General features: G+C 38.8%; 1 protein-coding gene and 1 pseudogene across 4 annotated transcripts in view; both read left to right on the top strand.

Moving 5' to 3' along the window:
- The window catches only part of KIAA0586 (KIAA0586 ortholog), a 122112-nt gene that overhangs the window by 94901 nt on the left and 16345 nt on the right, over window positions 1-10866 (top strand). The window contains exon 30 of one of the 4 annotated variants that reach the window (XM_037739462.1): window positions 322-579. The exons of the other annotated variants lie outside the window; for them this stretch is intronic. Coding sequence (XP_037595390.1) covers window positions 322-431 — 110 coding nt within the window. The 3' untranslated portion in view covers window positions 432-579. Of the gene's footprint in view, window positions 1-321; window positions 580-10866 lie in introns of those variants that run through there. 4 annotated transcript variants of the gene reach the window in all.
- LOC119471706 lies at window positions 533-4036 on the top strand (annotated as a pseudogene).

The raw sequence follows: 10866 nt of genomic DNA, 5'->3' as shown, positions 1-10866 counted from the left end.
GCCCAGCTAATTTTTTGTATTTTTAGTAGAGACGGGGTTTCACCATGTTGACCAGGATGGTCTCGATCTCTTGACCTCGTGATCCACCCGCCTCGGCCTCCCAAAGTGCTGGGATTACAGGCTTGAGCCACCGCGCCCGGCCCTGTTTTCATTTTTTTAGAGACATGGTCTCACTCTGTTGTCCAGGCTGGTCATTCATTCTTAGTCTTTTTTACCATGCATGCTTTCATTCTTAGTCTTTTTTTACCAACCCTTTACATAAAGTACCATAGAAAGTGCTGTGGACCTAGAAAGGGATAAAACAAAGCATCTGCTCTCTAGGGATAAAAGAAGAAAGGAGGCCATTTTGTGAAGAGGTGAAGATTGAAAGGTGTGGCCACCTTGCCGACCTCAAGCAGCAGTCCTTTTCTCCACATAGAACCCGAAAGTAGGAGTCTCAGAATCTAATCTCTTCTCTCTCCCCACTCCTGTGAGATTTTTTTGATCTTCAGCTACATTTTCTGCTTTGTGAGAAACCTTATCATCAAATACAATGGCCAAAAACATTACTGACAAGACAGACCCTCCCTCCATGAACTTCGTGTGTTCATTGGAAATCTCAACACACTTGTGCTGAAGAAATCTGATGTGGAGGCAATCTTTTTGAAGTATGACAAAATTGTAGGTTGTTCTGTTCATAAGGGCTTTGCCTTCATTCAATGTTAATGTGAGAAATGCCCAGGCTGCTGTAGCAGAGATGTACGGCTCCTCTTTTGACTTGGACCATGTCTTTTAACGGGATTATTACGATAGGATGTGCAGTTACCCAGCACGTGTTCCTCCTCCTCCTATTGCTCGGGTTGTAGTGCCCTTGAAACGTCAGCATGTATCAGGAAACACCTCACAAAGGAGCAAAAGTGGCTTCAATTCTAAGATTGGACAGAGGAGATCTTCCAAGTCTGGAAAGTTGAAAGGAGATGAACTTCAGGCCATTAAGAAGGAATTAACCCAGATAAAAATAAGTGGATTCTCTCCTGGAAAAAATGGAAAAGGAATAGGAAACAAGCAGTAGAGATGAAGCATGATAAGTTAGAAGAGGAGAAGAGCAGTAGAGACTAATGGGAAGATGGAGTCTGAGGTAGGTGCATATGACTTGGCTGAGGAGGGGACCTACTGGATGATGATGATGATAATGAAGAAGAGGGATGACCAGCTGGAGTTGATCAAGGATGATGAAAAAGAGTCTGAGGAAGAAGAGGATGACAGAGACAGCGCCAATGGCAAAGGTGATTCTTAAGCACATAGTGGGGTTTAGAAATCTTATCCCATTATTTCTTTACCTAGGCACTTGTCTAAGTTCAGATTTTTCACCAGATGCTCTCCCCTAGTATCTTCAGCACATGCTCCCTGTTCTCCCCATCCTTGTCCTTCCCATGTTCATTAATTTATACTGCCCTGTGCCTACTCCCATTTTCACTTCCTTTGACACTCCTAGTAGTTTTGTTAAGTCTTACCCTGTAATTTTTGCTTTTAATTTTGATACCTCTTTATGACAACAATAAAGTGGATGTATAGTTTTTATCAACTGTCTCCAAAATAATCTCTTGTTATGCAAGGAGTACAGTTCTTTTCATTCACATATAAGTTCAATAGTTGCTTCCTTAACTGCAAAGGCAGTATCTCCTTTAGGTGAGTAGCTCCTGGAAGCAGCTTTGAGTTAGAAAGTATTACACCCCCACATTAGTGTGCTGTGTGGGGCTGTTCAACACAAATGTAAGTGTATTTTTATGAATGAGAGTTGGCATGTCAAACACACCCTCCAGAAAAAATAATTAGTGTTATAGTCTTAAGATTTGTTTTCTGAAGTTGATACTGTGGGTTGTTTTTGTGAACAGCCTGATGTTTGGGACCTTTCTTCTTCAAAATAAACAAGTCCTTATTAAAGGGGGGAGGGGGAGAATAAAGGGGTAGTTGAGAAGAATAATTTCTTTAAAACACTGCATCTCAGAAATAATTTGTTAGAATACTATTAAATATGAAAAGACAACTTTCTATAATTGTACTGTCAACTTGTCACTTTTTTCTTGTAGTGCTGAAAAATAAACACGTGGCAACAAGTGTGTTAGGTCACCTTGCAGATTGTTTTTATGTATATACCTTTCTTACCTTTTATGTGAGGATGTTGGGATGAGGGAGGTGTAATCCATATGAGAAAAAAGATTTCTCTGGCACAATAATGGATTTTAAAACATAGGTGATTATCTTAACTATTCCTATAGATGTGCATATATATATATATATAGAATATACATCTATGCATATCTCTCTATAGTATCTATATCTATATCATATATGTATAATCAAAGAGACAAGTGTACATAACTAAGGATTTCTACATGCAAGGATTTCTACAACATTTTTACTTGTTGGTACTAAAAGTAATTTCAATTACTTGAAAAGCATTTTAATTGTGGAAATCATTTAATTTCCTTTTTGTGGAACTAATTATACACTGTGAATGGAGAGCTTGGATTTTTCTCATCTTTTAGACATTAAACACATCTCACCAAAATCATACACCAGGATTGTTTTGAAGACTTGCCAACATTCCAAAAACCTCTTCAACCCTTTCATTGTTCTTAGCCAGATTTCCTGAAACTTGACTTTAAAGTTTTTGTTATGATTCTTAAAATAGAAATCAAATTGATATAAAATATAATTTAAACTATTAGATCAATTAGTCGCCTTTTTTATTCAACAGTGATTACAGATAATTTAACCTTATAATCACACAGGTAAATGTAGATTTGATAAAAATCTTCACATTTTGATACTTAAGACTTGGGAGCAGAAGAAGCATCTCCAGTTCAACAGAACCAAAGGTTGTAATTACGATTAGGAGTCGCATCTGATCTTACTTCTAGTCGAATATTATTATAGAGATGGGATCTTGTTATATTGCCTAGGCTGGTCTTGAGCTCTTGGACTCAAGTAATCCTCCCATCTCAGCCTCCCAAAGTACTGGGATTACAGGCATGAGCCACCACTCCCAGCCTCAGTATTATTTTTATTACACCACAATGCCCTCCAAATTAACTGCAAGTTGACGTATTTAATCAATCTAGTAATCATTTACTTAAAAATTTTTAGTTATTTTATGTAAATTAGGCAGACTATTCCACTAAACCAATTCTACCCTTTTTGTTCATATAATGAAAATAAAAAGAGAAGCTTATTTCAATTCAGAATACATTACCCTGGAGAGTTTGTATAAATTCAGGTCAGAGCTATAGCTACACAGCCATCCAGTGTCATAAAAAAGCAATTCATCAATGAGTGATCTCTCCATTCAGAAGTGTGCATTCCTAATATATGGCTATGAGAAACTGTTCTTTTATGATATTTTCATTAAAAGCTTGATCGAAAACTAAAATAAATAAATTAGAACACAGAAGTAATATAATCTTATTATACATGTAGGGTGAACTGCTACTAGATTGTTTGTCTCTGATAGAGTATTTCTCAAACTTTAACAGATATAAAATTCTCCTGGAGTACTTATCTATTAATAAAATCCAGATCCTAAACTGAATGTTTGCTTGAGGTGGGGTCTGGGATTGTGAACATTAAATTAGTACCCCTGGTTATTCGGATGCAGGAGAGGGAGCACTGCCCTTTGAGAAACACTGCTTAAGGACTCCAGTTGTTTTTGATGATTCTGTTCTTCTATTTAGAATTAGAAGTACTTTGGAGGTAAATGACATGAGCTCAAATTCTAGCTCATCTATTTACTAGTTGGTGACCCTGGGCAAGATAACCTCTCTGTGCTTTTCTTCTCTGTATATATTATAAATATCTCATTATGGTAATTAAAGACATAAGATATACTAGAACCTGACATATATTAAGAGCTATTAAAGTGTTAGCTTTACTTACTGCAACCTCCACCTCCTATGTTCAAGCAATTCTCCTGCCTCAGCCTCCCGAATAGGTGGGACTACAAGTGCACGCCACCATGCCCAGCTAATTTTTGTATTTTTAGTAGAGGCGGGGTTTCATCATGTTGGCCAGGATGGTTTCAGTCTCTTAACCTTGTGATCCACCTGTTTCTGCCACCCAAAGTGTTGGGATTACAGGCATGAGCCACTGTGCCCGGCCTTGAAAGTGTTAGCTTTTATTAGCATGACTGTTTCTCTCCTTTTTGAATACTGATGTTATAATCAGCTCTCCTTTAACAGATAGGAATTGACCCTATATTTGTCCTAAGCCTTAAAGGATGTTGGTGAGGAAATGCTAAAGATGGTACATGTTCTATATAGTGTTAGGGAGATAACAAAATTGTTTTTCTTCCGTGAATATATTTAAGATTATATGTGTAAGATATATCTTAGGGACCTGGGCAAGATGGCTGAAAAGGAAAAGCTCTGGTCTGCAGCTGCCAGCGAGATCAGTGCAGAAGGTGGGTGATTTCTGCAATTCCAACTGAGGTACCCAGTTCATCTCATTGGGACTGGTTAGACAGTGGGTACTGCCCACAGAGGGTGAACAGAAGCAGAATGGGGCGTCGCTTTACCCAGGAAACACAAGGGGTTAGGGAACTTCCTCCTACAGCCAAGGAACTGTGCCCTGAGGAATGGCACATTCCGGCCCAGATACTACGCTTTTCCCACGGTCTTCGCAACTCGCAGACCAGGAGATTCCCTTGGGTGCCTACATGAACAGGGCTCTGGGTTTCAAGCACAAAACTTGGCAGCCAGACTGCTTCTCTATATTCCTCCTCTCTAGGCAGGACATCTCTAAAAGAAATAAAACTTCCCATCTCCCTGGAACAGAGCACCTGGGAGAAGGGGCAGCTGTGGGCACAGCTCCAGCAGACTTAAACATTCCTGCCTGTTGGCTCTGAAGAGAGCAGCGGATCTCCCAGTACAGTGCTCGAGCTCTGCTAAGGGACAGACTGTCTCCTCAAGTGGGTTCCTGATACCAATGCCTCCTGACTGGGAGATACCTCCCAACAGGATGTGACAGGCACTTCATACAGGAGAGCTCTGGCTGGCCTCTGGCAGGTGCCCCTCTGGGAAGAAGTTTCCAGAGGAAGGAACAGGCTGTAATCTTTGCTGTTCTTCAGCCTCTGCAGATGATACCAAGGCAAGCAGGGTCTGGAATGGACCTCCAGCAAACTCCATCAGACCTGCAGCAGAGGGGTTTGACTGTTAGAAGGAAAACTAACAAACAGAAAGGAATCACATCAACACCAACAAAAAGGACGTCCACGCAGAAACCCCATCTGAAAGTCCCCAACATCAAAGACCAAAGGTAGATAAATCCATGAAAATGAGGGGGAAAAAAACAGCTCAAAAAGGCTGCAAATTCCAAAAACCAGAACACCTCCTCTCCTCCAAAGGTTCACAACTCCTCGCCAACAAGGGAACAAAACTGGATAGAGAATGAGTGACGAATTGTTAAAGTCAGCTTCAGAAGGTGGGTAATAATGCCAGGAGCTTGTTCTAACCCAGTGCAAGGAAGCTAAGAACCTTGAAAAAAGGTTAGAGGAATTGCTAACTAAAATAACCAATTTAGAGAATATAAATGACCTGATGGAGCTGAAAAACACAGCACGAGAACTTCTTGAAGCATATACAATTATCAGCAGCCAAATTGATCAAGCAGAAGAAGATACCAGAGACTGAAAATCAATTTAATGAAATAAAACATGAAGACAAGATTAGAGAAAAATGAATGAAAAGGAATGAACAAAGCCTCCAAGAAATACGGGTCTATGTGAAAAGACCAAACCTACGTTTGGTTGGTGTACCTGAAAGTGACAGGGGAATGGAACCAAGTTGGAAAACACTCTTCAGGATATAATCCAGGAGAACTTCCCTAACCTAGTAAGACAGGCCAACATTCAAATTCAGGAAATACAAAGAACACCACAAAGATACTCCTTAAGAAGAGCAACCCCCAGACACATAATTGTCAGATTCACCAAGGTTGAAATGAAGAAAAAAATGTCAGGGGCAGCCAGTGAGAAAGGTCAGTTACCCACAAAGGGAAGCCCATCAGACTAACAGTGGATCTCTCTACAGAAACCCTACAAGTCAAAAGAGAGTGGAGGACTTTCTTAAAGAATTTTCAACCCAGAATTTCATATCCAGCCAAACTAAGCTTCGTAAATGAAGGACAAATAAAATCCTTTACAGACAAGCAAATGCTGAGAGATTTTGTCACCACTGGGCCTGCCTTACCGGAGCTCCTGAAGAAAGCACTAAACATGGAAAGGAAAAACCGGTACCAGTCACTGCAAAAACTTAACAAATTGTAAAGACCATTGTCACTGTGAAGAAACTGCATCAGGCTGGTCCGAAGGTAGTGAGTCACTATCTCAATTGATTGTTCACAGTCAGTTACAGATCGAAGTCCTTGTTCTACTCTCCCCTCTTCTCACTACTGCACTTGACTAGTCTTAAAAAAAAAAAAAAAAAAAAAAAAAAAAAAAAAAAAAAAAAAAAAAGAAACTGCATCAACTAATGGGCAAAATAACTAGCTAGCATCACATACAAATGGAAAAATGTTCCATGCTCGAGGATAGCAAGAATCAATATTGTGAAAATGGCCACACTACCCAAAGTAATATATAGATTCAGTCCTATCCCCATCAAGCTACCATTGACTTTCTTCATAGAATTAGAAAAAAGCTACTTTAAATTTCATATGGAACCAAAAAAGAGTCCATATAGCCAATACAGCTCTAAGCAAAAAGGAGAAAGCTGAAGGCATTATGCTACCTGACTTCAAACTATACTACAAGGCTGCAGTGACCAAAACAGCATGGTACTTGTACCAAAGCAGATATGTAGACCAATGGAACAGAACAGAGGCCTCAGAAGTAACATCACACATTTAAACCATCTGATCTTTGACAAACCTGACAAAAACAAGCAATGGGGAAAGGATTACCTCTCTAATAAATGGTGTTGGGAAAACTGGCTAGCCATATACAGAAAACTGAAACTGGACCCCTTCCTTACACCTTATAAAAAATTAACTCAAGATGGATTAAAGACTTAAATGTAAGGCCTAAAACCATAAAAACCCTAGAAGGAAACTTAGGCAATACCATTCAGGATATAGGCATGGGCAAAGACTTTATGACTAAAAAACCAAAAGCAACGGCAACAAAAGCCAAAATTGACAAACGGGATCTAATTAAACTAAAGAGCTTCTGCACAATAAACAAACCATCATCAGAGTGAACAGGCTACCTGCAGAATGGGAGAAAATTTTTGCGATCTATCCATCTGACAAAGGGCTAATATCCAGAATCTACAAAGAACTTAAACAAATTTACAAGAAAAAAACAACCCCATCAAAAAGTGGGTTAAAGATATGAGCAGACACTTCTCAAAAGAAGACATTTATGTGGCTAACAAACGTAGGAAAAAAAGCTCATTGTCACTGGTCATTAGAGAAATGCAAATCAAAACCACAATGAGATACTATCTCATGGCAGTTAGAATGGTGATCATTAAAAAGTTAGGAAACAACAGATCCTGGAGAGGGTGTGGAGAAATAGGAATGCTTTTATACTGTTGGTGAGGGTGTAAATTAGTTCAACCATTGTGGAAGACTGTGGCGATTTCTCAAGGATCTAGAGCCAGGAATACCATTTGACCCAGCAATCCCATTACTGGGTGTATACCCAAGGATTATAAATAATTTTACTATAAAGACACATGCACATGTATGTTTACAGCAGCACTGTTCACAATAGCAAAGACTTGGAACCATCCCAAATGCTAATCAATAATGGACTGGATAAAGAAATGTGGCGCATACACACACACACACACACACACACACACACACACACACACACACACATACATACCATGGAATATTATGCAGCCATAAAAAAGGATGAGTTCATGTCCTTTGCAGGGACATGGATAAAGCTGGAAACCATCATTTTCAGCAAACTAACAGGAACAGAAAACCAAACACCCCACGTTTCCACTCGTAAGTGGGAGTTGAATATTGAGAACACATGGACGCATGGAGGGGAACATCACGCACCGGGACCTGGCAAGTGGTCGGGGGCTAGAGGAGGGATAGCATTAGGAGAAATACCGAATGTAAATGACGGGTTGATTGGTGCAGCAAACCACCATGGCATGTGTATACCTATGTAACAAACCTGTACGTTCTGCACATGTATCCCAGAACTTGAAGTATAGTAATAATAAAGTATGTGTGAACATGTGTGTGTCTGCAGTAGAGAAGCGGAGGTAAAGACCTATGGCTGGAAATACTTAAGACGGCATCAAACTACATATCAAATTGTTACTTTACTTCTGTTTCCCTGGCTTACCTCAGAGTTACCTTGCACAGGATGAAAGATCTAATGGAACAGGAAAGAGTCTTTGTGTTTAGCCGCAGCTTTTAGGATGGGAGGAGTCAATGGGAATAATCTGGGCAATGCAACACGTGCATAATGGGAAACCCAAGCCATATGTCATACAGCACAGTATTTTTTACAGTTACACAGGTGAAAATGAAATGAAACCAACTCCATCCTTTTCAGAAAAGATGTATTTTCTTTTAAGAAATCTATTTATTTTTATTATAAAAGCAAAATAAAACAGGATCACTTAATTACAAAATATTTTAAAATATGTGCATGACAAATGCTTGGTAAACATACCTCATTGTTTTCAGAGTGTCCCTGATGGGTTCCTTATTCATGACCTACAAATGGTGATTACAAATTTAAGACTTTCTTGGGTATATTTTTTAATTGGGAGTAAATACAGAGGTCAGAATTACTCTTGGGATTCTAGTAAGAAGAAATGCAATTGTGAATTATTTTAAGCTCAATGCTATTTAGTCTCTGTTAAAATGATAAAACAAGTTACTCTGTTGTGGAATATATACCCACAAAAGTCTTTCAGTAAAGTTATTGCTAAAAGGTATCTTAAAATCTAATTGTTAGCCTTTGTTATACTTGCCAGCTCAGAATGGACAGGTACCTTTTTGTGTGATGAGCCTAACAGAGGCTATGGAAAACATGAGCACTTTCTTCTTCGGAATATAATTGCAGTAACACTGTACCACCTAGTGAAGTCAGAAAAGACAGTTTAGGTAGAAATGTAGTTCTGAGAGCCTTGCGATAATTGCTTTTTGTGTCATTCTGCCTACATTACACTAACTAGGACTTCGGAAATCCTGGAAATAATAAGTTGGACATTTTCTAATTACTGTGTCAGCATGATCAATCATTTTCTAAATTTGCCAGTTTCCTGAAATAGCTTAGCTTATGTTCCTAACACTTTAGAGGAAGCAGCACAGAATTAGTTTCTGTGTTCTCATGTATTTCTATTGGTGTCACAAAAGAAATGAAATATTTGTCTTTGGCAAAAAGACCTGTCCACCAAACTTCAATTAATGAGTACAAGAATTAGAAATCAAAACTTTGTTTAGTCTAAGGAAAAACAATTCTTTAAACTGTAACCACATGGCTGTTTCTTGTTTGCATCAACTCTGGGTGACTGTTATTGTCTTCTGTGAATTCTCTGGGGCAGTGGCCTGACTTTGTTGAATGAGCCAATTGTTTTCCTTTGTGTTGCCCATCTAGTAAGTTCCCATCTGGTTTGTATCAGACTGTTTTCACAGCCAACAACTGCTGCCTTCTCTATATCCTGACACTTCGGGGCCCCACGCTGTCGAAGCACTGCTGCGATGGCCTTGCTGGCAGGGCCTATACAGCTGTGCCTTACAGCTTGGAACTATTACCCAGAGTAATGGTAACACAGAAGTTGGACTGGCCCTTATTCCCATTGGTGTCGTGTGTACAGTGAGCAGAAACCCACGCTCTCCCTCTCTCCCCCTTGCCCCGAAACTTGCTATTGAACAGAAAGTCTTGAAAGCTCTTATTTTAGGTTGTGAAATGGTGGTATTCTTATTTTCTAGTGGCTTCCTGTATTTGAAAGCTCATTTTTCATTCTTTCACTGTTTCAAAAGTTACCAGGTCTGGCCTTAGGGAAGTGAACTGGTCACTATGTCACATTTAATTTTTGTTTCCATATTTAGTTAGGAATGGCTAGAGATGTCAAAACCTACTGTCAAGGCTACACAGACGATACAGTGTATTTTTGGTGATAATCACAAGCCACAGTTTGAGAGAAGTTTTCATATTTAGGAAGGGTTTCCATATCAGAAAATAGATTTTCTGTGTATAGATATAGAGGCACTTAGCTTCAAACTGCTTCGTAAATATTAGGGAGTTACTTTGCCTTCAGCTTTGCTACTTATCAAATGACATTTATAAGAATGTTATAATAATGACCTTCTCTAACAATCTGTGACCCGTTGTAATATAGGTGAATTAGAATTATGGGCATTAACTATTGACAAAGATATAATTAAGTGTAGTTATGATGTTAATATTATTATTATTTAATATTAAATTGCTTAATAGACATAAACTGCTTAATAGACATAAGCTGAAACAGCAAACTTCTTTTGTACCAAAGAAAGGAATTAAATGTGAATTGATGATGTATTAAGATTTTTTGATCAAGCAGAAGAAAAGATATCAGAGGTCGAAGACCAACTTAATGAAATAAAACAAAAAGACAAGATTAGAGAAAAAAGGATAAAAACAAGCAAAGTCTCCAAGAAATATGGGACTATGTGAAAAGACCTAATCTACGTTTGATAGGTGTACCTGAATGTGACGAAGAGAATCAATCCAAGCTGGAAAATATGCTTCAGGATATTATTCAGGAAAACTTTCCCAACCTAGCAAGGTAGGACAATATTCAACTCCAGGTAACACAGAGAACACTACAAAGATATTCCTCAAGAAGACCAACCTCAAGGCACATAATC

Source organism: Cebus imitator, unplaced genomic scaffold (genome assembly GCF_001604975.1).
Source record: "Cebus imitator isolate Cc_AM_T3 unplaced genomic scaffold, Cebus_imitator-1.0 Scaffold70, whole genome shotgun sequence".
NCBI classification, from domain to species: Eukaryota; Metazoa; Chordata; class Mammalia; order Primates; family Cebidae; genus Cebus; species Cebus imitator.
Note: the sequence above shows the minus strand (reverse complement) of the source record. Positions and strands in the feature narration are given on the sequence as shown.